The sequence below is a fragment of the Galeopterus variegatus genome, unplaced genomic scaffold (assembly GCF_000696425.1).
Source record: "Galeopterus variegatus unplaced genomic scaffold, G_variegatus-3.0.2 Scaffold249, whole genome shotgun sequence".
Taxonomy (NCBI): Eukaryota; Metazoa; Chordata; class Mammalia; order Dermoptera; family Cynocephalidae; genus Galeopterus; species Galeopterus variegatus.
In genome coordinates this window covers 281,986-308,135 of record NW_007726360.1, presented here as the reverse complement: position 1 = coordinate 308,135, position 26,150 = coordinate 281,986, and the positions used below count along the sequence as shown (strand labels likewise).

The 26,150-nt window shown below is 40.9% G+C and overlaps 1 protein-coding gene across 1 annotated transcript in view; it reads right to left on the bottom strand.

Annotated features, from left to right (window-relative positions):
- Positions 1 to 26,150, bottom strand: part of PRDM6 (PR domain containing 6) — a 100,197-nt gene that overhangs the window by 15,883 nt on the left and 58,164 nt on the right. Inside the window, exons 4-6 of the mRNA XM_008566518.1 lie at positions 12,860 to 12,987; positions 9,319 to 9,443; positions 123 to 465 (exon numbers count right to left, since the gene is read on the bottom strand). Coding sequence (XP_008564740.1) covers positions 123 to 465; positions 9,319 to 9,443; positions 12,860 to 12,987 — 596 coding nt within the window. The remainder of the gene's footprint in view (positions 1 to 122; positions 466 to 9,318; positions 9,444 to 12,859; positions 12,988 to 26,150) is intronic.

The window sequence follows — 26,150 nt, the reverse complement described above, 5'->3', positions numbered from 1 at the left end:
GCAGACACCTCTTTTCACAGGGTTTTCCTTGAGGTGTGCTGAGGTGATGCTGGGAAGCTGAAGGAAGGCAAGCAGTGGGTCTCACTAAGTAAACACACTGTGAGCAGTAGAGTTGGGGTTACCTGTCTGGATTCTGTGTGCACACATGCATCTGTAGGAGGATGCGCTGGGTGAAAGTCTTAAAGCACTGGCCACATTTCCAAAGATGCCAGTCACTGAACTCCGAGTGGAGCTGGCTTGTGGAAGTCGGGCTCGCAAGGACTCGCTGGTTTTTCACGTTGATTTGGTTAAATCCTGATTCAATGGGCCCAGACTTATCCAGGAGAGAGAAGTTCCTGCTGCACGGAGTCTGTGGGAAAACGACGGAGCGCTGCTGGGTGGCTGGGGAGAGTTTGCTGCTCTTGCTGAAGGGCTGCAGGGTGTCCTGTCTGCACATGGCTTCCATCACCGTTGAAGGGACATTTACTAGGAGAACAGTGACAGTTTAAGATCAGTTTTACTAGTCCTTAAAATAAGCACAATAACACATACTTTAAAAAATTCCCATAAATCAACATTTCAAAAATTTGTTTTTCTGGACTCAGAATTAACATAACAGACAATTTGATTTGAGGGGGAAAGCACTGTTATCACAGATCAATAACTCATCCAATGCCTAGCAATCAAGCAACTAGTATATGATCAGTATTGTTCTTACAGGGTCTTTTCTGACATGGAGTTCACTGATGACTTGAGATGCACAAGACTGGATATGGAGGCTCCACACTGCACCCTATGTCTGGAGGGAGTTCAGATGAGAGGCACAGCAAGGGAGGAGGAGGGAGCAGGGGGCTGCCCAGAGCGGGTGCCTCAAGCAGTGCAGAGAAGGTGGATTGGCAAGGTAGGGAATTTCAGGCCTTCCACCAGACCCTGCCAGTACAGCACAGGTATTCAGGTAGAGCTGGCTGAAGTGATGAAGGAAACAAGTTGAAAGACACCAGAGACAGAAGTCTGGAATGTTGGTGGGATAGTGAGGGAGACAGGCTCACCGAGCAGTTCTGGGCACTGTGGGAATGGGGCAGGGAGGGGTGTGGACCTCAGAGGGCCTTAAAAGTCCAAATACAGAAGTAAATAAAAGACTGCAGGCCTAGGAAATAGACACAGACTGTTTCTGAGCAAAGGAATAGCAAGAATAAAGCATCGGTGTTCAGGGAGGGCTTGGGCGAGGTACAATTCACAGACAGAGTACACTGTCGGTGAGGTCAGAACAGAGGCAACCGAGTGTGGTGCCCACAACAAGGGCTGTGGGATCAGAAAGATCTGGGTGTGGATCCTGACTCTGCCTTTTACTAGGCTGGTGATGTTAGGCATATTATTCAATTGCTCCATGCCTCAGTTTCCCCATCTGTAAACTAAAGATAGTGGTAGTAACAATCCTAAAAATAATAGCAGTGTGGCTTAGTGGTTGAGATGGTCTAAATATTTAACTCCACTATTTACTCGCTTATAACTGTGGGCAAGTATGGAACACCTAAATCTATGATTTAGTCCTCGGTAAAATGTAAAATAATCACTCTAAGGATTGAATGAGATAATGCACAGATGGCACTTAGTAGAGAGCCTGACCTAGGTAACTGTGGGCAAGTATGGAACACCTAAATCTATGATTTAGTCCTCGGTAAAATGTAAAATAGTCGCTCTAAGGATTGAATGAGATAATGCACAGATGGCACTTAGTAGAGAGCCTGACCTAGACTGGACACTCACAGATGTTGAGCTCTATGAGCCTGGTTTCCTCATCTTTAAGCCCCCTTTTATGAGGTTTAAATGTGATCATGAAAGTAACATCACAGGGCCTGTCATCAACAGCAGCCACCACTCTTAGCACTAGAGAAGGAGAAGAGACTAGAAAGAAGAAGATGGCCCCTCACGGGGGTGAGGCAGTGGAAGCAGGGGGAGAACCAGAAGTAAGAAACGTTTTTGAGGAGGGAAACTTAATATACGTGAAATTTGCTGTTCTTTTTAAAAATTTCTTACTGTGTTAATAATATTTATCAAGTATTCATTGGTCCTCCCACAGGTAGTATGAAATTTGTACATATTTTTTAGATTCAAAAAATCTTTTATTGCAAATATATTGTTACTTTTTAAGTAGGTACTAAAAGATAAGTAGAAATGTTTTGTTATGTTTTGGCACTTTTTAGATAATAATAAATAAAAACAGTAGCATTGCCAGAGATCAGGATATAACCATCCTGTTGAGCTCTTTCATAAGTAACCCAAAAGAGGCAGAGCATAAGGAAACCCGCAAGTTTCCAGGCAACACTAAGCTCTTGCAGGCCAGGAACTTTCAGAGTAACAGGAAGGAATGCACGGCAGGAAGACTGTGGAATGAAGATGTCATCAACATGCAGGCGAGCCGGAAAAAATTGGCCAGAACCTTCACTGTTGGAAAGAAGAATATAATGCCTTTGGGGAGAAATAATATGAGTAATATGCTAAGTATAGATGATAGATTTTGACTTCTCATTTAAGCTCCTGGAAAGTAAACTAATCAGTTAATTTTCAAAAATTGTTAAGGTCACATAACCTTTATATTAGAACAAATGAATTTGTGAGACAATAAATTTTTGTAAGTTTAATGATAAATGTCAAATGGTAATAAAGAAAAAATTTTATATATCTAAAAGTTTGTATAATAATCTGAGGTATATGGAACATGAATTAATGATAATAATGACAGCAATAGCACTTAGGCAATAAGAGTGGGGATGGTTGGAATAAAATTATTCTCCATTTTATTATGTTCTTTCCCAGGATACCCCAAAACAACTCTAATATGTTTCCCAGCTATAAGTAGCAACACTCGTATACACTCTATATTCTACTTTGGGCATGATCCCTTATTGCACTTTTGCATAAATTTAATCCTACTTAATGAAAATGACATATAACTTAGAGAGAAGAAAAAGTAAGGATAGGAATAAGTCATTTTCACAAAAGCAACCATATCTGATCTCTAAGCAGTCCTGCAGAGTTCCCGCACACTTCCACAGGACCCTGGAGGTCTGAAGTAGTATAATCTTTTAAAGCAGAACTTTTTAGAAAACACAGAGATTATTATTCCTAAATACCAGCCTCCCTGGCTACAGCAATCAAAAGTATTAGCTAAATACAGGAAATTATAAGAAAGGGGACAGGAAATGAATCAGAAAACATTATCTCATCCCAACTCAAGAAAGACAATAGAGACAATTGCAAAGGGCCGAGAGATGGAAAACTAAAATGACCAAGAGGATGAAGAGGTTTCTACATGAAGCAATACCAAGCTGTAAATCTCTTCAGCCTGTAAAGACAAAGATTAAGTTACCCTTAAGTCTGAATTAATTAAGTACTAAGTATTAAGACAAAGATTGAGTTCTCTTTAAGAAAACTCTCGGGCCGGCCCAGTGGCACACTCGGTTGAGTGCGGCGCTTGGGAGCGCGGCGGCGCTCCCGCCAAGGGTTCGGATCCCATATAGAGACCGGTCCGCTCACTGGTTGAGAGCGGTGTGGGCGCGACACCGAGGGTTGCGATCCCGTTGCTGGTCACGAAAAAAGACAAAAAGAAAAAAAAAAAAAAAGAAAACTCTCAAAGCCTTGAAGGATATAATCAAGGAAAAAAACATGAACTCATCAAATCTGGACATTGACATCAAGAGAGGCAAATTCAGGATCCTCAATACAAAGTCCAATTTTACCATCCCCCATCCATCCATTCAGTCCACATATACTTACTGAGCATCTACTACATGCCTGCCACTGTGCTAGGCACTGTGGATACAGGGGGGACAAGAAACCACAGCCCTGCCCTCATGGCACAAAAACTCTAGTGGGAGAGGCAGATGTTAAGTGTTCTACAGATAAATACTTACTCAATTTCATCAAATCTAAAATTCCATTAATTGTATCACACAGCTGTAAGTCACCATTAATTGCAAGATACCTGCCAGTTCCGGAAAGATTAAAATGTGAAAAATATATGAATTTTAGAATTGCGTCAATACAATTGCCACAAGTGTGATAAGAGCTATGAAGGAAGAAATAAATGCCAGGAAAGCATATATGAGGGGTGGCTTCCCTGAGGCAGCGATCTTGGATCTAAGTCCTGCAGGGTACACGGGCATCAGGCAGGTGCGAAGGGAGGAAAAGACAGTGCAAGGATACAAAACACTGGCAGCTTTCCCACAGAGGCTGTGTGTCATGCTGAGGTGGGAAGGGGCTTGGGGTGATGAAGGGATTGTGGAAGAGAGAGCTGTCACTTCTACAAATGGGGGGGATGACTGCCTCCATCCTGTAGTGGGTCTGTGATCAAGGCAGCACACCACAACATCCTCCTGTCCCCAAGCAGTCAAATCTCTCATGACAGTGGCTTTCCCTGTGTCTTTTGCCATTTTTCTCTGCAAACACATCTTCAGTAGGTGCCTTCTGTTGGAGTCCTATGCAAATACAGAGGCATCCCTATGGGGTCACTTTTCCATTGCTTCTTCTAGGGCCCTACAGGTTTCTCCAGTTCTAGAACTATTTTTATAATAGTTTCTTGGATCAGGGTTTCCAATATCTAGCAGGAAGTGCAAAATCAAGCCCCATCCCATCCTACAGCTAGAGATAGTTTTTAGAGTGTGATTCTGTTTTCACTAATGGTCCAAGATGGACAGTTCCTTGCCTATTGGTTTGAGGACAGCATTTTTTTAGTCCTCATTCAAGGACAACATACTACCTTCCGGTTCCTGGAATTATGTAAGGAGTCCAATCCCAGCTTCCCATTGTATATAAGGGGCCTGGGTCCTTGACCCCTCCCACTTGCATCGACACTCAGCCTAACACCCTCCATCTCAGGCCCACTGCTGCAGCCATCCCACGTAGCACTGGGCTTTATACTGTGGTCGTGTGCTTACGTGCCTCCTTCTAGACTGAGATCTTCCAGGACAGGGCCTGAGTTTTTGCACCTCTTCACAATGCTTCCTTTAGGGCTCTGCACACAGATGCTCTTACTGGACTCAACCATACTGTCGTCTCCTGAAGGTCACAGGTAAAGGCTTGAGTAGGGCCTTTGGTACCCTGGGCCTAGATTCTCATTGTTGGGAGAGCGGGGGTGAAGGGCACTGTGCCCCCTTTTTATGTTCGGCTCTTTAAAAGCAAAAAGGCCTCCTCCAGGCACGGTTTACTCCAGTGCAGCAACTCCCGCATTGCTATCAAGTCTCACATTCAGCTACCTCAGCTTCATGTGCTGAGACAGAAAAAGCAGCAGGAAGACTTGTTTAACATTTATTCCCAGGGTTTTTAAAAAAAATTTCCTTCAAAACGAATATGAATATGCTATGGTCTTTGCACTCTGCAGGAGCTAATCCCCCACTGGAAGCTTTGGGGAACCTCATTCCTCCCCGTGGATGCAAGCTGTCGACACGGGCGTTCCTTCGGGCTCTTTGGAAAGGCCCACAATGGATGGAGAGGTTCTCTCTTTGGAACTCTATTACATTTTTCACTATGATTTTTTTAAAAGAAAATAACAAAGGAATTGCTTCCAGAGCCCAAGTGCCTGTGTGAAACGCTGTCTTCTGAGTCCAGGCGGCCTTCAGTGGCTCGTCGGGGCAGAGCGTGGGCCTGCAGTGGCCCCACTGCTTCAGGCCACCGCCTGCAGAGGGCACTTACTGCAGCCCGATCCCACCGCACACACTCAATAGGAAATGTGTGCTTTCAGTGTTGAAAGAGCCATGGGAAGAAAATCATAGTTTTATAAATGAAAGTGCTTCATAAGTATTATTCACTAAGTAAAATCGTATTTCCCTTGAATGTCTTAGTCCAGGTATCAATTTCATTAACAAAAAAAAGGCTGGCTGAAATATTCCATCCCTTTGGACAATGGCAATAAAAATTATCGAAATTCATCCAGTGAGCATTTATTAATTGCTTACTGTGTGCACAGCACTATAAGTGGCTCTATGGAGGCATTTTATCAAATAAGTCTTTGATCTCAAAAAGCTTCTTTTTAAGGTACCTAATTTATTTTGTGACTAGCTCAGTGGGATAAAAATTGTCTTAGAATTGCTCATCTTGCTGCGATGATTTAAATTACTCAGGGGTGTGGAAGGCTATCTGTTAAATGATCTGTTCATGCCCTTTCACACATCTGTGCTTCTAAATCACACAGAGTATTTTCTCAGCACAGGATAGGAAAACCTCATTATGAGGCATTCCTAGGTCTCTTAGTGAATCACATGGAATGAGAATCCATCTCAGAGTTAGAGTTAAAGTCATATATCTCCCCCACACTATCTGATGAAGCCTTTTGCTTTCTTCTTGGGTGGCCAATCACATGACAGATATATGACTCTGAGACAGGAACTGAAATAAAATTCCTATAATACTCTTAGGGGGAAAGGGGATTGTCACTCTTGAGCATTTTAGTCAATGACTTAATTCCCTTTAAACTTCCCTCAACCCTTAGAGCTCTGAACTGAACCCCAAAGAGCTGCTTAATTTTCTTACTGAATGAATCCACAATACTTCAAGCTGCTGTGGCTTTGCAAATTTTCTTTCAGGGATTTCAGGTGCTAAATGATATAACATATACCCTAGTGGAGTTTATTCAGTACTTAATCAGCAACCTCAGGAATGCCTCACATAGGTTGGACTGTAGGAGAAAGAAGGACTGAAAAGCAAACAATTTGTTGTTTCCAGAAACCACATTTTTTCATGGCACTCTTAGTCTCCTGTTGTCACGTGGCTGTGAACCACACACAGACACCAATATGCTCCACCCCAAAGCCTCAATCCCTCCTGTGCAGGTAACACATTGTGAGGTGGGGCATCGTGTGGATGTGTGACTTCCCACTCCCGAGATCCATGTCAAGGGCAGAAATGTGTCCCCTACATAATTGTTCCACAGTTTCCATTTCTGTCTCAGAACTCAGTAAAGGGTCATGCCATACTTCCAGTCCTCAAAACAAAAGCCTCAGAGTCATCCTTGCCTCTCTCTCTCTCAGCATCTAGTGTGTCAGAAAATGCTGTTGGCTTTTCTTTCAAAATATATTTAGAATCCAACTACTTCTCCCCACCTCCACCATGTCCACACTGATCCAAACCACCACCATCTCTCCCCTGGATTCCTGCAAGAGCCTCTCACTGGATTCTCTGCTCTACCCTTACTGTCTAGTCTCCACTCAGTAGCCAAAGTAATCCTGTTAAAACTTCAGTCAGACCACACTACACTTCTGCTCAACTCTCCAACAGCCTGTTGGCCTGGCTCACACAGAGTAAAAGCCAGGGTCCTGACAGTGGCCTCCAGGCCCCTACAAAATCCCCGCCCTCACATGCACCCATATCTACGTTAACTTCTCCCTGTCTCACTCACTCCACCGCACCCATCCCGACCTCTGTGACACTTTTCCAACATGCCAGGAACATGCCCATCTCGGAGCCTTTACTCCTTTCGTCTGGCTGCCTAGAATGCTCTTCTCCTCAGTTACACGTGACTTGTTCCTTCACCTCCTTAAGTCTTTGCCCAAAGGCCACCCTCCCGTAGGGCCCACCTCAATCACTCTCTGAAATTGCAACTCCCAACTCATGGCACTACTTACCCTTCTTCTGCTTCATTAGCACTGCAATACTTACACCATCTTACAGACTATTCATTTACTGATATATTTGTTGATAATCTGTCTCCCTCCACTAGAATGTAACTCCATGAGGGCAGGAATTCTCGGCTGTCTTGTTCACTGATGCATTCTCAGCACCTGGCAAAGACACTGGCCCATGGCAGGTGTTCCATAAATACCTAAGTAATGGATGAATGAATGAATATCTGGACTATGTGCTATGTGCTTTAAAACTCTAGGCCTTGATTCGTTTATTCCCAGACATTTCTCAACAACATTTTCAGAGTCTGCAGCAGGTTGTATTAAAGGAGGAAACAGAGGACTCCACAGGATTTCTGGAATCTTTTTGGATCAAATTCCACAGTTTAGAAAGTGAGGTTACGTCAAGGTTCCAACGTACAGACAGGCGCATGTCAGCCTTCAGAGAGTTGACACTCGTGCTTGTCTGTGTGGGGACCTAGATCTAGCTCCAGGGGAGGTGGAGTGTGGAGCCATTCTGGGCAAGGAAGAGCACAACGTCCTCCACGTCCATACCTGCCTCTAACACCAACCACACACTCATGTCCAACACTGGGACTTTCTCCTGTGAAAACAGACACTCCCTCCAACAGGAGTATCACTGCAGAAAAGACACTTTCCAATGGAAACTTGGGAAGTGAGAGGAATGTACTATAAGTCCAAAGATTCATTTTTTTGATTTCAGATTGGTTTGGGGTTAGGGTAAACTAAAAAAAGAAAGTTGCTAATAACAGACTTTTTGAGGAGTTTACTTTTTACAAAGAAATTAAAGACAACATGGGGAAGAAATTTCTGTTCATCACATTTTGATCAGTAACAATATGAACATTTTGGATTGGAGTCTATGTGTGTGAGAAATTAAGTGGAGAAGGAAAAAGGAAAATAAGACGTTTTTTCAAAATGAAGTTTCTTATCCATTAACAAAATAGATCTGTTGTTTGTTTCTTTTTGTAACATAATATCAAATTATCAGTTCATAGATTAATCAATTTCCTGACAAGAAAAACACAGCATCATTGAAACCAGTGCTTCTCACTGAGGCACATGAGAATTGCCTAATTCTGTTCCAAATACTGGAAATCACTTTATAATATTTCCCAGAGAATTGATAAAATAAAAATATAGTCTACATTTGCCTAGATGTTAGATTATCCTTTTAAAGATAATAGTTGGCTTGGTGATAAAGATAGAAGAAAATTAAATGGTTCTAAACAAAAAATTAAGAAAGACACAGAGTCCTCAGTCATGTATCTATGGTTTTTACCACCATTTCTCATTGCATACACTGTGGTTCGAACAAGACCGTGCTTCCCTTCAGAGCAGAAGCTGTATCTTACGCTGCTCTTTTAACCCCCTGAGGCGGCAAGCACAGAACCAGACACATAGTAGGTGCTCAGTGAATACCAGCTGACTTAACTTTGCTGCCAGCAATTGTTTAAAACTCTGGAAAAGGCTTTGAAGTTGTGAACAGGCAAATAAGGACTGGCCTGTACAGATTAAAATGCCTTGTGAAAAAGCAAACAACATACAGGGAAAAGAAAACGCTAGAACAGACTTGTGCATGTTTGCATTATGGATCATAGTGCACCACATTTCAGAAGTTTAAAAAAAAAAACACTCTTAAAAAGTTAGCTTTGAAATAGGTATTTTGAGATGTGAATTCAGAGCTAAAATAAATTCTTACAGTTTTCATCCTGGGCAATGCATTGTAAGGGGATCCCAAAGAAAGACGTATAGCTGTCATTGTACCACACCAGAAGCTCGGTGCCCCTGGGGATATCTATACAGGCTCGGTAGAATATATTCGACCTATTCAAAACAAAAGAAAACCCAGCTTAGTAATAAGTAGGACTCATGTGCCCCCATCCACAATTTTATTGCCCCAAAAAAGTTCTGCCCAGCTCCACCTAAACAGTTTCTGTTTGTAATAAATCTACACCCACCTTATTATCCCCGGCAACCAATTAGAGCCTGTATGTAACTCAGTACGATAAACAGCGTACAGTTTATTTCCACAGTGTCCCTCCATAGAATTTCTTGGCTGAAGAGACAGATATTTGGCCCAGGAGACAGCAGAAAGGAAGAGTTCATTCTAAAAAAAAATTCCATCTCAGACTAATGAGAAAATTTTCTCTTGGCAAATTGCAAAGACACTGATCCCCCAACCTCATATATAAATTAATACTATTGATTTCTTATTTGATGGGAAAGCATTAAGTGTATTCTTGCAATTTGGCAATGCGAGTTCCCAAATTTGTAATAAAATTTAGCTGCTTTGTGAAAAGACTAAGACAAATAAAAATCCTCTCTATTGCCTTTCTTCTAAAGTTTGATATAGGAGAAGAGAAAAACCCTCTTATGTGAAACGGATGGAAATTCAATAAATACAAGAGGAGCACTTTACCCTGGCTGAAAGATTACACTCTGAAATGATACAGTGAAGGTACCAAGAAATAAACATTTTTTTATAGCAACTTTGGTACTGTAAAGAAAAATCTACAGATTAAAAAAAAAATCAGGAGACTGCAACTGGTTTTCTCAATGAAAAATTGCTGCAAATATTAGCCTCAGTTCAAGATAAAAGTGCGTAGGGTTGGTGGGCCTTAAATTTTGCCTTTCTGTAAGGAATTGGCTGTAGCAGGGCAATTTGTTCCTTGTATAACACTGCAGACATAAGGCAAATCCTTCTCCACATTTTTCATGGCAGTGAGATATGCACTTGTCAACATATTTTGTCACCACAAAGTGGCTCTTGGCAATAGGATCATAAAGATCAATAAAAAAGTGCAGATTCTCAATATTTTACTTGCAGCTGCAAAAATTTCATTTATCTTGTTATTTTCCTTACTTGCTGCCATTCTGTCTCACGAGGGCACTGCTAGCTAAGCAGAATGTTTTTCCCAACATTCTATGAATATCTGACAAAAACTCCAGCCAGTTGTCCAGCCTCACCACCCTTCCTCCCTCTGCATCTCTAAGAGCTGTGTATTTTATTAATTCTTTCCACTGCTACATAAAAAAATCAAAATTGGAGCCGCGCTATAAATCACTGGCATCTCCTAACTTGAGAAAAATTGAGTCTACTTTGTACTTCACCCTCGTAACATTTCATCTCTCGGTTTGGCTTCTCTTAATATAAACACAGCGCCCGGCAAATGAATGTGCTAAAACCAAATGACACACTTTGCCGCTGAAAGAGCAGAACTGTTTTCGAGCGATGGGTGGTCTTCTCAGGCACAGAGTATGCCGAAAGGGGGGGAAATGTGTAAGCGTACACCGTTCCTTACAAGCGGGCAGAGCTTCCAAAACTCGCAGAAATCTCTGCATGTTGAAGCACATCAAAGGGATTTTTCCCTTTTCAGATAATATTTCCTTTGCTGACATGTATTTAGTATTGTGGTTGGATGACTCATAAAGATAGCTTCATGGCGTCCCAACGCAGTTGAAGCAGAACACATGCCAACAAACATTATTGTCAGCCTCAAAATAAAAACAAAACGTTCAGCTAAGGGTCAATCAATCAAGGGTGCTTTGAAGAAAATTCCATTTAGATATTACAAATCATAACAGAATGAATTTAAACCAGCTGACTTTTTGTGAAGAGGACATTCATGTGCAATAAAAATTAGGCTGGCTCTTTAGGGTCCAACTTTTCTATTTTCTTACTCTTGGACATGGTCACCGGTGATGGATGCCAGTTTTTAAAATTGTGTTTTTGTAGTTCATTTTATAAAGATCTGAAGTAATCGAAAACAGATCGGGGGAGAGAACTTGTAGTTTAAGCGCCATCATGAAAGGGGAGTTGTAAAATCCACTTAATATTGACAGATATGTAATGACTTACTCATGCCCACCTTCCTCTTTGGGGTTTCTTATTTTTCCAAATTCAGAATTTGCCTCAAGAGCTCCCTGGGTACTCATTACTGAACAAGCTAAACTATCTCTTGCTGAATGGACAAGCACAATCTTTGCTAATTTTCTAGCTCAAAGTATAACTCACTGTTACACAGCAGTGTAACCAAATACCATCTTGCACGATTTCATTTGAACCATTATTTAATGAAATAAAGTGGCATAGGAAACCAAGGCCGTGAGTCACGTATTGCCAAGTATGTTCCTTTTGAATTGGAGACCTTCAGAGAGCAAGCCAGATTTGTGCAGACTTTAACCTATAAGGGGAAGAAAGTTAAAAAGAAAAAAAAAGCAAAAAAGGGAAAAGAAAATAAATAGCCATAGGCAGGAATCCAAGTTGTCAAGCACAGAGCCCTCCACTTTGATGTGCCTAATAAAGCTAAACAGTTGCTTCTGATTCTAAAGGGAACACGGTTGTTTATAACTGAAGTCATATATTTATATGGCACATGTTTTCGAGGGATTTGGAAAAAAGAAGGCTTAGTGGTAGGGCTTTTTTGCTATTTGATTTGTTTTTGCCCTCTCATCTCCACTCCAGCCTTCTTCAGCACTAAGTGGAAATGCTTGGCAGCAGGTGCACTGAGAAGATGTGGTTCAGCATCCTGAGAATCCACCTGCTTCTCAGCTCCCCAGAGGAAATGGGGATGGTTCCATCCTGCCTTTGTTACCCTTACGGGCTCTGCCTACATATCTTGGGTCACAGGGGACTTTTCTATATTCAGGAACCACCTCATAACCTGAAACATATCCTGAATTGCCAAAAGGCCAAACCCAACTACGCTGGCACCTTTCAACGGAGCAGGAGAGGTCACCCTGGCTCAGTCATTTCTGCTGAGCATAAGAGTTTTGGAAGGGCAGCCTTGGGAAGGTTGAGAGCTCTTGGTTTCCCATGCCTTGGTGCAAAGCAAACTGTCCCCTCAGGGGAACAGCCTGAAGGGTACTGGAAGCAAGGGATTTAGGCTGAATCTCTGAAATCCTACTTATTTGTGTGTACACATGTGCTGGGCGAAATCACCCTGAGTCAGTGGGTTTGCTGGGCTCCTTAAGGCTACTGTGAAGTTTCAAGCAATGACACAGAGTAAACTTACCACGTGCACTGAGTGAAAGAAGCCATCTACCAGCACCTTTATTCCTGAATGCTCATGAAATTACTGCCATAAGAACTAAAGATGTTTCAGAAACCTAGCATAAAAATATCTGCCAGTCCTTGCAGAGTTCTGCAGGACTTTTTCAACCACTAGCAGCAAGCCTGAATTTGTATACGCAAGCCCAGGGCTTCAGCCCTGTAGGTGGTAAATCAAGATATACTTTACCTGTACTGAACTACTGTTAGATTCTGTTCCCCGCAGTGCCTTGCACATCGGATATACCTCATCCAGCTCGACTTACTAGGTTCCCCACCATCAATAAAGTGCTGTAGTGTCCCATCTTGGTCATATATCTAGAGAAGAGGTCAGAAGGTCAAGTAGTTAGAACGAATCATCAGCAATCATTTTCCCTGCTTCCCTTGGTGTCTTTATGTGTTGGCTGCAGAAATTTATTGCCCTTAGGTTTGCTAATGCTTATTGATGCTTGTGGAAACTCAAGCGGAATAACAGGAAAATATGTTTTGGTGATGCAAGTCAATCACATTTTTCTTATCAAGCCAATCTTCCCTGTATTAAACATATTTGTGGTATCTCAAGGATGTGACCATATTTCCCAAAGAATATTTAACCTATTTTGACAGGCTAGTCTTAAGTAATGAGCTGCTGGATAAACAAAGCAAGCTGAAAGGAGAGGCCACACTGACATGGTTGGAATATCCACATAAGAGCCCCCAGTCTCAAACACATAAGTGTTTGAAGACATTCGAGAGGCAGTAACCGGCTGTTCAACAAGCTGGGAGATACCTAGCAGAAGGCAGCTGGAGAGTAATGGAGCTGTAAAGAACTGGTAAAACAGACTGGTTCGGATGAAATAAATGAACTCTCACCTCGCAGAAGATGTAGGACTTCAGCTGTCAGGACCTGAAACTATTAGGAGAGGAGTCATCAAAAAAGAGAGACCCTCAAAAAGGGAAAGAAAAAAATAGCTGTTTCCTATGGATCTTAAATTTCTTAACTGAAGTTGGTCTAATTATTATTGCCTTAGGTCAACTCAATTAGATCTTCTTTCAAGATATCATTCAAGAAAATGAAATCCACTTCAAACCAGGCAATATGGATGGGACAAAAAGTCTTATGCAAAACAACTAGCTAGCCAAGCAAAACTGAAGTTGGTGCTAACAGCAGAGATGATAGCTCTCTCTTCCAGAAACCTCTTCAGATCCAGGGCACCTCGGGGGATGATGTATCTAGAGGAGTGGGAGATAAGGGGGTTGCATATCCACAGCAATTCTAGAAGGTCATCCCCAGTCCTCAGGGTGTCCAGGAAGCAAGAGGCAGTTAAAAGAGTTTCTTAGGGGTACAGTTCTCAGGACCATGGTATAACTGGACCTTTCAAATATAATCAGCAGTAGGATCCTTTTTCTGGTAGCTGCTGAGGTGTCCTCCAGAGTATCCTGAGAAATCATGTCTCTTATTCTTGCTAGTCAGCCTTCCCACTTTTCCTTTCCTAATAGATATGGAGAATAAGTCTTACAGGGAGCCTCACTGGTTGTATTTAGGCCCTAAAGTTAGTATGGTCATTCATATTAATTTAGCTCAGTATTTCTATTCTGGGAGACCAAAGGGCTTAGTGACAACAATTTCTTTTTACTATCACCAGTCATTTTAAAACAGCTAATTTTTTTTTTTTTTGGTTTGTTTTTCTTGAACTCATTCCTCTCCACCCCCAACCTTTCCACTAACTGCCTCAAATAAAAGACAAAAATTAATCTAATAAAGACAATTGTTTGAGAAGTTATGACTGGATAAACACACTGCAGTGATCACAGTTGATTATTAATTTAGTACAAGAAGAATGAAGGGATTTCTGGATTATATTATTGTAGTGGATTGAATTTTGTCCCCCCCAAATTCCCTGAAGCTTGAATTGTGTCCCCCAAGTTTTATGGATTAGAAACTGGGCTCCTACTGTGACTGTTAAGAGGGTGGGAAATCCTATTGTGGTAATTGAAAGGTGGAGCCTTGAAGAGATGACTGGGTTGTAGGACGGTGCAGTAGTGAATGCATAAAAAAGGGTGGTCAGGGGCGTGGTTCTGAGGACTTTAAAAGGAGAGTAGTGTCTGTCTTTTTCTCTCTGCTTCCACCATCTTGCAATGTGAGACCCCTGGGTCACTGTTGCCACCACCAGATGGACTTTGGACTTCCCAGCCTCAGAAAGTGTAAGCAATAAATTTCCTTTTTTAAATAAATCACTCAGTTTCAGGTATTCTGTTATAACAACAAAAATGTACTAATACAATTATATTTAAGGCTAATGATTTGGTTAAATTACCAGTTTAGGGATAATGGCACAGAATGGAAACATTTCACGCGGTGAATACATCTGTTACATGAGCAATCTAATGACAGACATAGTATTTAGGTCTAATTTCATGGTAGCTGTTTCTGTTGTGTTTTTTTGTTTTGTTTTTGTTTTTTCAGGAAGCTGATTAAGATTCAGAATCTCAACTCTGAGTCTGCTGTTGACAGCCAATGCAACATTGAACAAAACCATTCAGTTCCTTTCACGTTACTGTTGATCTTTAATGGAGTAAAAAATCTTGATCACCCAGCCCCTGCTCAACCCTTCCCCCACGAACAAACCTTCCATAAGGACTGCTGGTTAAAATTATTACGGAGTGTTTTGAGAAGTACATGCAACAATCCTCCCTTGTGCTTCTAGCCAGTGTCTTCAACAGCCAAGTAGAACTCTCTAACATTAATATGTAGTCAGGGCTATCTCGAGCGTTAGTTCATTTGAACACTAGCCACTAACCAGTCCATCTTGAAAATGAATGTAAAAAGTGTTTCCTCTACACTCTTGTTTCAGCAATAATCTCCTTGACTAAGTATTTTGTGACTACAAGGAAACCTACAATTTTTGCCTACCTGATGCAAACTGTTACTTGCCTTGAGGAAAGTAGATGACTATTTGTCAGGCTTCTCCCAAATATCACACAATGTAGCACATGGCACAAGGTTGGGCTTCCCTGGCTTCAGCTAATACTGATATTACAATATTTCACATGGACCTGTGACACGAACCCCATGCACCTACTTAAATCGTGTAACTGCATACCCGGAGTTGAAGAAACTCATTCAACCTTGATAGTGCTCTCTTCCTCAGCCCCCAAAGCCCAGCCGTCACCAAATCCTGTTGAATTGGTCTCCTAAGTACTTTTCCAGTGCATCCATTTCTCCCTCTCCACTCCTACCATCCTAGCTCAAATGAGCTTCCTTTCTCACCTGAAGTATGGCAGGAGTCCCTTAACTCATCTTCCTTGAGCCTCCCAGGCCCACTCCAACCTATTCTCTAAACTGTACCCAGAGTGATCTTTCAAAACACAAATCTGATTCTATCCATCTCATGCAACTCCTTCAAAAATAAAAAATAAAAATAAATACAAACTTCATAAATGTTATAAATGTCAAGTCGTGACAACATACATTTACAGCACATGGGATTTCCACAAGGGTGCTTATCACGCTAATCTGACCAGCACCACCTACCAAGGTTCTTTAGGGAGCCCAAACACAGTGCCCTTGCACTTGGCTCAGGACAATTCTCAGCTCTTTCTGGTCTATGCTGTTAAGGGTTAAAATTTAAACTCTTGAAAGAGCAACAGAGGGCTCTGGGGCTTCTTTCTATTCATTCCTCTAATGTAATGAGAACAAAACTAGGGGAAAAAACAGGATACCCAAATGTGAATCCTAAATAGGAACTAAAGACAACTTCTCAGAAAAGCTCTAGGGACTAATTGGGGCCCTATCATTATTCTCCATCATTAGCTCAACTTTGTTTCCATTTAAGAGCTCAGTTTAAAAAAAAAAAAATCTGCATGTAACTGAACTATCAGACAGAGGCCATGTGCTTCCAGGTAGGAGAGAAGGAACTACAAGTGGGGAAATGCTTTGCATGTTTCAGTCTAGAGTAGCAGCAACAATTAGAAGGTTGGGAAGTTGTTCCTGGAGGTTGCATGATCATCTACATTTGTGGGACACTAAAACGAAATTTTAAGTTAGATACCTGATAGGCCTAAAAACTTAAGAAATTTAAGGAGACGAACTAATGCCAAGACCAAGAGTTATTTTGTTTTTATTACCTTTCAAAAGAGTTAAGCAGAAAAATATAAAAAATCATGCACAAAGTGTTTCGACAACCCCCTCAGGACCTACGAAAATGTGGAAAAGGTCAGAAGTTGTATTCATTCAAATAGTGAAAATGAAGGCAAGAAGCTGAATTTATAACAAGTTAAAGATTCTGAAAGAACACTTGGATACAACCAAGTTTTGCTAGAAATTGTGCCGTTTATTCCAAATGAACATGAACAAAAAAGTTCTCACACTTGCTCCGTTCTATCTAAGGAAGCCAGACCTTTAGAGGCAGGAGAGATACACACAAAGAAACACACAGGACACCTGGTGGAAAAAAGGTTAAATTCAGCAGTTGAAACTCTCAAAACTGTAGAAAGTATATCTGGCATATTTGTTTTAGAGAGCTAGTTCCAGCATTGCTGAAAAGGAGTATAACATGTCACAGTCACATTGAAAAACATTTTGTCAATGCCCAAACAAAGTTGACAATGCACATATCACATGACCCAGCAATTTCACTTCTAGGAAATGACCCCAATGAAACTCTGATAGTTCAAGGGCATAAATTTCAGCATTGTTTGTAACAGCCAACAATCAGAAATAACAGAAATACCACCATCAGAAGAATAAATAGTGGTGTATCTATTCAGTAAAATAGTATACAACGCTTAAAATTAATGAACTAGACCTGTTTGTATTAAGATCCAGTTGATACAGATAAAGACCAAAAACAATGTTGATTGAGAAAATCAAGTTGCAGATTGTTGATTATGATACCATTTGTTAAAACTCCCAAATATACAAAATAACACTAAATAGTATATTTTATAGTAGTGTATATTGTAACATACAGTAAATATATGTATTGTATATACTACTACAACTTATACATAGCAAAATTCTGAAAAGACTTGCTAGAAGGATTCTTGACAACTCCTTAGAGTAGCAGCCTTCAGAAACAAGGGAATGGAAGCAAAGCAAAGAGAACTAAAACTTTACCTAAAATCTTCATTTCTTACAAACAAAGATCCTGATGCAAATATGGCAAAGTGTTAACAATTATTCACTTTTTCTGTGATTTGTATATGGGCATTTGTATATTATACTTTGTGCTTTTTTGGTTTTTCTTTTCAAAAAAATCAAAAAGAGAAAAATAAATGAAAAGAAAACCTAGCCCTTTATTTCTTTGTAGTTCAGACTTTGCATGCTGAGAAACTGGCTATCTTACCCAAGCTTAAACACTGTATCTGTGTTATCCTCCTGAGAAAATACTTGTAATATGTATCACTACATTATCAGCCTCTGATTTCTTTTGTGATTGTTGTTGCTGCTATTTTAAAATCATTGCTTTTGCTCTGTACTTTCTCTTTTATCTTGTACCAATGGGAGTAGAAAGATAAGTAAGGGGAAGAGCTAATTCTCACTTTTTTTAAGGGGGTTGTAAACAGTTTTCAATTCAATAATACTTATTGGGACACTACACATAAGGTTAATACAATGATCATACAAATTCTTGCTCATTACAATCCATGCGTGGCATTAACTAAATGAAAACCATTATGCGAAAGGTGAATTGCAATCCTGGATATCAGGAAATGCCACTCTCTCCTATGATCTTATTTTCCTATAACAAAAATCTATTTTAAATGAGAACAGCAGGAGTTAAATGTACACCAGGGTGGTATGTTTTAACAACTGGTTATGAGTGACTTGTCCATGGCTTTGTCATTTATGAATGCTGCCAACTTCCATTAACAATAATAATAGTCATAGAAACAATGTTAGCCAAAGACTGATTTGATCCCATTTTTAACATAATAGCAAGAAAACTATCTTCTGAATGATAGGAATTTGTGTATAGAGGTGGCTCTGAGCAAACTGTTTCCCTAAAGTAAGATTTGCAAACTAGTGGCTCTCAGCCTAAATTCAAGCAATACACCAACTTTATTTTTCCTGCAAAGTGCTTTAAAATTTTCTAAATTTTACCTAATTAGATTTCTAACTTCTCTTGAAGAGTCAAAAGATCAGTCTCCAATTTCTGGCAATAATCCACTGACGCAGAGAAAAGGTGCCCCCTTTAGATGGGGCATGTGCTTTTCCAGTTCTCCTTAGTCCCTTCCACTCCCTATTGTCTTACATGCTATTTACTTCAGTTATTTACTTATCTGCTCGGTGTCATTAGGCATTTACATTTGTAACCCCAGCTATAAAGGAATTACTGCTACCACTAAGAATCAGTCTGTAACAGCTGGAGGCACTTACAAAGAAAACTGTTTGAAGTTACAGCCTAAAAACCCTACAAACATTCATCTCTCCTGTGCTGCCCAGAAGCCACCATCTGACCTGAGATCCAAGCTTTCTGTCCTGTAGTTTTCCAATGAAGGAGAAAGCGGAGAGTTCATTTTTCCCCCCATTTTTACCAGCACAGGCTTTCAAAGATCTTTTTAAGTGAAGGATCTCTTTTTAATTCAAAGAAGTCTTAAAAGTAATTCCACTATAAAAACAGATGAGAGCTGCCCTGGTTAAAGAATGAGGGGTTGCTGAAAGCACACCACCAGTTCCACCATCCCCTCCGATGTTCTCTGAGACCATTCCTGGGACATCTGTAGGGGCCCATAGTGAACTGGGGGACCTTGTGTAAAAAACCATAGGCAGAGCATTTCCTCCAGTAGATAAGGTCTCCATGAAGATTTAAGTCACCAATTCTTCTGCTAGAATGCTGAATACTGGGCTAAATTGAGAGCCTAGGAAAATCAGATTTGGAAGGGACCTCAGAAACCATCTGTTCCAACCTGATCATTTATACATAAGAAAATGGGGTGTCTAAAAGTTAGTGACTTAAGCAAAGTGAGACTACTAGTCCACGACAGAATCAGGCCTCATCTCCAGGCCTTCTCACGTACTCTCCATCTCTCCGCCTCCCCACCTGGGAGCGTGCTGAGGCCTCCCTCACCTCCTGTCAATACCCTGAAGAGAGCCAATGGCCTTCAACAAAAGGAACTTGAATTACAACTTAAATATGAATCTGTTCCTCCCAGAACCTAGGTCCCTGAATTTTGGCATGGGGGTGGGGGATGGGAGGGGCAAAGGTTTTATGTAAAAAGGATTAGCCAATTTCCAAGGAGTGGGGAGAAACTTCAGACTCCCTCTCCTATGTTCCCAACCTTGGCATATCCCTGTGCTAAGGCCTGGACACAGGCACTTGGTTGTGCGTCAAAATGCCAGCCTCCCTCAGTTTTTCTGAGCACCTGACGTGAGCCGGCATATTTTATACCTAAACATCAAATACATGGCCCAGCACAAAGGAGAAACTCAATACATGCTGAATTGAATTGAATTGAATTCTCATAATAGTTCTACAGCTTCTAAGAGAGAATGGATTTTATTCGAAGCTTGAGAAGAAATTATCACTAAATGCAATTAAACCTTGATTCTAAGTACTAACGACTAGGATTTTCTTTTAAAAAATTACATCCTCTTTGAAGCCAATCTCTTTTCAATTCTATGAAATACAAAGGTGAATTTCATATGATGCCAAAAATGTAACAATCACCACAGAAAGGGCTCAGAAGAGATTCTTGGGAGTTTCCTGGTTTAAACCTGTGAACCCTGCACTGTTTTAAATCCTTTCACAGCACATGGAGTATCCAGGGAAGAACAGGTAAAAGATGGTTTCTCAGATCTCTTCTGCCTATTCTCCACATGGTACCTTTATGTGGCCCCTTCTTTCTGTAAAATTCAGAAATTATATTTTCCATGGTCAAGTGTACTAGTAATCTGAGAAATTCAATTGAAAAACATACTATTTGCCAAGATAGATAAAACATTTTACTGTGAGATTCCTCTGTGTGTCAAGAGGTGGAGGCATGATATTTTTGTAGCCCATGGATGGTTCCACACCATGTACTCAAAAAGATAATTCTTGACTGTCTTGACTGTGAAAAGTTAGTAACCATAATACTTTTTTTGCTAAATGGAAGATTTTACTTTTAATAGCATGGTTGTTAGAGGAGACCTACTTACGTGTTATCAGTGGAAACACGCCAGGTAAGCTGCTCCAGTTAGGGGTGACTGCAGGGGTAGAGTGCAGAGGTTAAGAGCATGCACGTGATGTCAGTTCCAATGTGTACGAGAAACAAATGTGGCTCCGCTGTGAGTGGCGATGTGACTTGGGGCAGTTATTTAAGTATTTTGAGGAAGCTGGGACCTTCTTTGAAAAAATGGTGCTAATGGGCCGGCCTGGTGGCGCACTGGAGAGTGCACCGCTTGGGAGCGTGGCGGTGCTCCCACCGAGGGTTCGGATCCCATGTGGAGACTGGTTCCCGCTCACTGGCTGAGCGCGGTGCGGGAGCAACACTGAGGGTTGCGATCCCGTTGCCGGTCCCCGGTACGGGTGCGACACCAAGGGTTGCGATCCCGTTACCAGTCAGTAAAAAAGACAAAATGGAAAAAAAAGAAAAGAAAAAATGGTGCTAATGATAGTCCCTACCTCAAAGGGCTGATGTGGAAATCAAATGAACAACTATATGTAAAGGACTTAAAATGATGCGGGGACGGCAGTGGCAGCGGCTGTGGCTGCAACTGCCTCCCTTGCATCTGTGGTGATGCTGGGCACCCAGTAAGAGCTCAAAGCACATTAACTATCCTCAGGTCAACACTACTATTAGATGAGAAAGTCAGCCCAGGCATAATCTACTAACCTGCTCTTGGACTCTGGCTACAATACGATATGTGCAGCGTATGCAATAAGCTCACTGAGGGCAGAAATGTGTTTTAATCGTTTTTAAAATTTACCTATAGGCACCTTACACAGGGCTTTGTACACATCAGGAAATCAATTTTGGTTGAAAGAGAAAGCGGAAGAGAGAAGAAAAAGATTCATGATGACATCAAGGAGGTACAGGAGTAAAACAGTTGCAGCAGTTCATATTTTTATCTCCCAGATAAGTCTACTGTTAAAACAAAATATAACAAAATTTAAAAAGCTGTATGAATGTAAATACTGTCCAGGAAACAGGTAGGAAGCATTTCTTCAGTCTTATGTTTTCCATTTCCTGAATTTAACCAGTTTTCAGTTCAATGCAGTGTCCCTTGCCATCCAAAAGACACAGGCACCTACTATACCTTTAAGAACATTCCTGAAGTGTAGTTAAAATTAACAGGTCCTTATTACAAGAGTTTTGATTAGCTATGGCTTTGGGACCCCAATGGCCCTCTCCCTGAACATCACCTGCCATGTAGGATTGCGTCTCTGAACTCACTGACATTTGTGGCCAGAGGAAGTCCCAACGTAGAGTGCCTCATTTCTACAGGTACTCTCCACGTACTCAGGGCAGGTGAGCTGTCTGTGCAATCACATGCACTGGACGAGGAGCAAGGGACATTTGTGGGTTTCAGCCTGTAGCCTCAGATCCACAGGGATCTGGCACTGCTCCCCAACCTAGAGAGGAAGACCACAAGAACCACACCAGGGTAGCCTCCTACCCTCTTTGTTTTCTAACTTTCAAATCAAGCTAAATCAAGGCTTGAGCAGAAAGATTACAAAGTAATACTTCCAAAATGAGTGAAAGCACCTGCCTCCACCTTAACACAAGGAAAGAACAGCAGCCAGTGAGCAGGTCATATATGTTTGTGTGGCATTCAAGTTTGCAAAATAGTTTCGTAGTCTTATTTGATCCTTATAATTGACCTAAGAGAAAGGCTGAGAATATTATTCTGTTTTATAGATAAGAAACCTTGGGCTGAGAAAGGTGAAATGATTCGTCCACAGTCACATAGTTGTAAATACAAAACCCTATCACGTTATGACTGTTTTCATCACATCCCATTTGTCCTATCAGGGAGAAACAGTAGAGCTTTTTCTTTAAAAACATCTGAAATTCTCCAAATGAGGGTCATAAAAAATGTCTATAATGATTAATAATGTCACAATTCCTATTTTCAGAGAAAATGTTAATTTAGTGAGAATTACTTAATATGTCAGTAAAATTCACACAACCAGCAGCCATCCACTAGACATAGACACAAATCCTCAATTCTATGTAAAACAACTCTCCTTCCACTGGCAATGTGCCATAGTGACCAGGAGCACCAAAAAAACAGGCAAGCCACAAGTCTGCAAATGAAGATGCATATTTTACAATAAAAGTGTCTTCATTAAAGCAAATACTGGCTAGTGTGCCCATATTAACTGTGTTCAATTTTTTCTCAAGTACATAATACTATAGTTTTTTCATTCCGATAATTTCTCCTGCCTCCTTCCATTAGAATTAACTTATTTTGTTGTTTTCTCTGACAAGAAAACCCTTTCCTCTCACTTTCATTTGGGATATTTTGGAATGTCTGGAATGTCAAGGTTCTAAAACGAGGCTTCAAAGGTCAAGTAATAAATGCCCCATAAAATAAATGAGTAATGATTATATACACACACCATTGCTGTATTTTCAGTAATGCTGATATAAAGCTATATACTGTACTTTGTCAATTCACATTCATCAAGTTCCAGAAATATTAGAAAATCATTATAGGTTTATGTTGAGTCTGCAGATAATACTAACATATAAGTCAAGACTGAAATATGGTAATCAGAAAAACAGTTGAAAAGTGTCAATAAACTGTAAAACACCCGTGGTGGTGTTTGTGAAGCCTTCATCAGAGAGCTGGCCATGAGGAGGTGGAAATGGGCATTTTGGTCACACTATGGGTCAGCTGCTGCTAAGTGCCAGGTTAGCACAGAAGCGTCAGTGACTCTGAGGATTACAACTCGGAGACTCGGGAGCTCCCGAGAACTGCTGAGCGTTTGGTAGATCCCACTTATCTCTGAGGACGGTGGGCCTTCAGTACAAAGCCTGCTATCCATCAATCTGGAGTCTTCTTCAGACATCCTCTGTCTGTTGACCAGAGGAAGACTTTGGGGAATCAGGCTTCCATTATCAGGATTTTGTCTGTGATCTGAACAAGCCACTGAACCTTTAACTTTTCACTTGGCAAAAGCAGATACGCTGGAAAAGTCCTGACAGTTCATTCATTTTGCTCCATCCTGGAGCCAGCTGATGTCTGACTGGTGAGACCCACCCTCTTTGATGTTGTACTCTTTTGAGAGTGCCCTGCTGTGAAAAAAATTTTATCCGTCCAAATTAAAGAGAAATATTTCTGCATCCAGCTGTTAGCTATGACATGTTTGCCATTTTTCAGGGCACTGGCTTGGTGCCATCTGCAGACTTTGTTGCAAACCTATCTTTTTCCTTCTCCTCCGTCACAGCAATAATATCCACAGTGCACAACTGTCTCCAGTGTCCACACAACATCAACATGAAAAAGGAAAATACTGGTAATCCTACATTGCTAGGAACAACCCGGAAATATTTGCATGCAGCGATTTCTTTTCCATTTTTTTCCTCAATCTTTTTTTCTTTTTTTTAGTATCAGCATTAATGTTTTTCACAAACTGTAAAATTCTTTGACACAATCTACCCATTTAAAAATTGCTTAAATGCGAGGCTTTTTTGTTTGTTTTGTTTTGGGGTTTTTTTGGGGGGTTTGGTTTGGTTTTTGGATGCTGGCCAGTACTGGGACCAAACTCTGGACCTTCATGTTATCAGCACTGAGCTAACCGACCAGCCCAAAGTTTTTTAAAAGTCAGTTTTAATTAAAGCAACCAACAAGAAGTCTCAGCCTCTATTAAACATATTTACAAATAAAATGAATTTGGATCCTTAGTTCATATAAACTGAGTCCACATTTTAAAAACGGATATAGGTTCAGTGGAGAAAGCTCCATGTAAATGAAGAAAAACTCTCATGAAAGCTTGAGTAAACATTTAGATCTACATAATCAAGAAAACCTGCATCTTCTCATATTTATTAAGTGCCATGTGGGGGCTTAGAAAGACTGCTGCCATGAATTGTGTGTATTGTAAACCAAGGGGAGCTTTCATCAATACCATGTTTTTCTCCATTTACTAAGACGAATAAGTGAAACACCACAGTTTCCAGCTTCCCTCCCACTCTGGCCTTCCTCTCATCTCTCTCATTTTCACTTTTGCCGAGATGGAAAAGGATCAGTGAACTGCATCTCAGCACTCAGCATCAGAGAATCCTGTTTTGCGACTGATCTCAGACTGTGACTAGCAAACGTGAATAACTACTCACCATCGTTTCTCACATCAACAAAAGGCGGATTTTGAAAAACAACAGCAAGAACCACAAAAACATGCTGTGAGTATACATGAGAAACTATCAATTTTGGAAAACAAACCACAGAGAAATTTGAATTCACATCCTCCTCCACTTTGAAAAACAAAGCCTTAGTTTTTCTACCAAACAGGAAAGGGGACCATTATTTTGTTAAAATAATCCTAGAAATAATACCATTGTGAACTGACAGGATTTGCACATTAGCTATAATAGTATAACAAATAGTCCTGCACTTGAGAACTATAAAATAACATGTTAAAGTTAATGCACACTTGAAATCTCCATATGGCATATGCAACACGTCTTACGGAGTACGATTTAACCTTTCCTTGTGGTGAAAATTTTTGGTTCATACATTCCAGTGGGTACGATACCTCATAAAATTTGGTGAAAACTGTTACTGATTTTACACCTTAGTGTAGTAGCTACTGAAGAATATGATTTACCAGAAGCAGCTCGGACCAAAAAGCCTAGGCGCAAACTGCTATGTAAGGCAGCAATCATATTAAATACTTACAAAGTACTAAGCAGGGAATGTTTATAAAGGGAACATCCCTGAAAAAATCAGAGAGACTACTGTGTATGTGTAGACACACACACCATGCCCTAGAACTCACCCGTTTTTAGTAAGAACGCTCTGAAGACACAGTATGTTTGTCCCAATGAAGTAATGGTTTCCTACGGTTTTACTTCTTTTCAGAGCAGTCTACAGCTTTACTTCTTTGCTGAAATGTGTCACTCTTTAAATTATGATGTTTTCCTAAGTCTACAACATTCTTTTCCTAACCACACCAATAAAGTGGGATTGTCAAACACACTTTTTTTTTTTAAGGGGAAAGTGACCATTTGTTGAGGATAAAAAACATACTTTCAGATTTTAAATAATTTTTTTTTTTTTGTCTTTTTTCGTGACCAGCAACGGATCGCAACCCTCAGTGTCGCACCCGTACCGGACCGGGACTGGCAACGGGATCGCAACCCTCGGCGTTGTGCCCGCACCTCGCTCAGCCAGTGAGCGGCTGGTCTGTATGTGGGATCCGAACCCTCAGCGGGAGCGCCGCTGCGCTCCCAAGCAGCGCACTGTAGCAGTCCCTCAGTGTCGCACCCGTACCGGACCGGGACTGGCAACGGGATCGCAACCCTCAGTGTCGCCCCCGCACCGGACCGGGACTGGCAACCGGATCGCA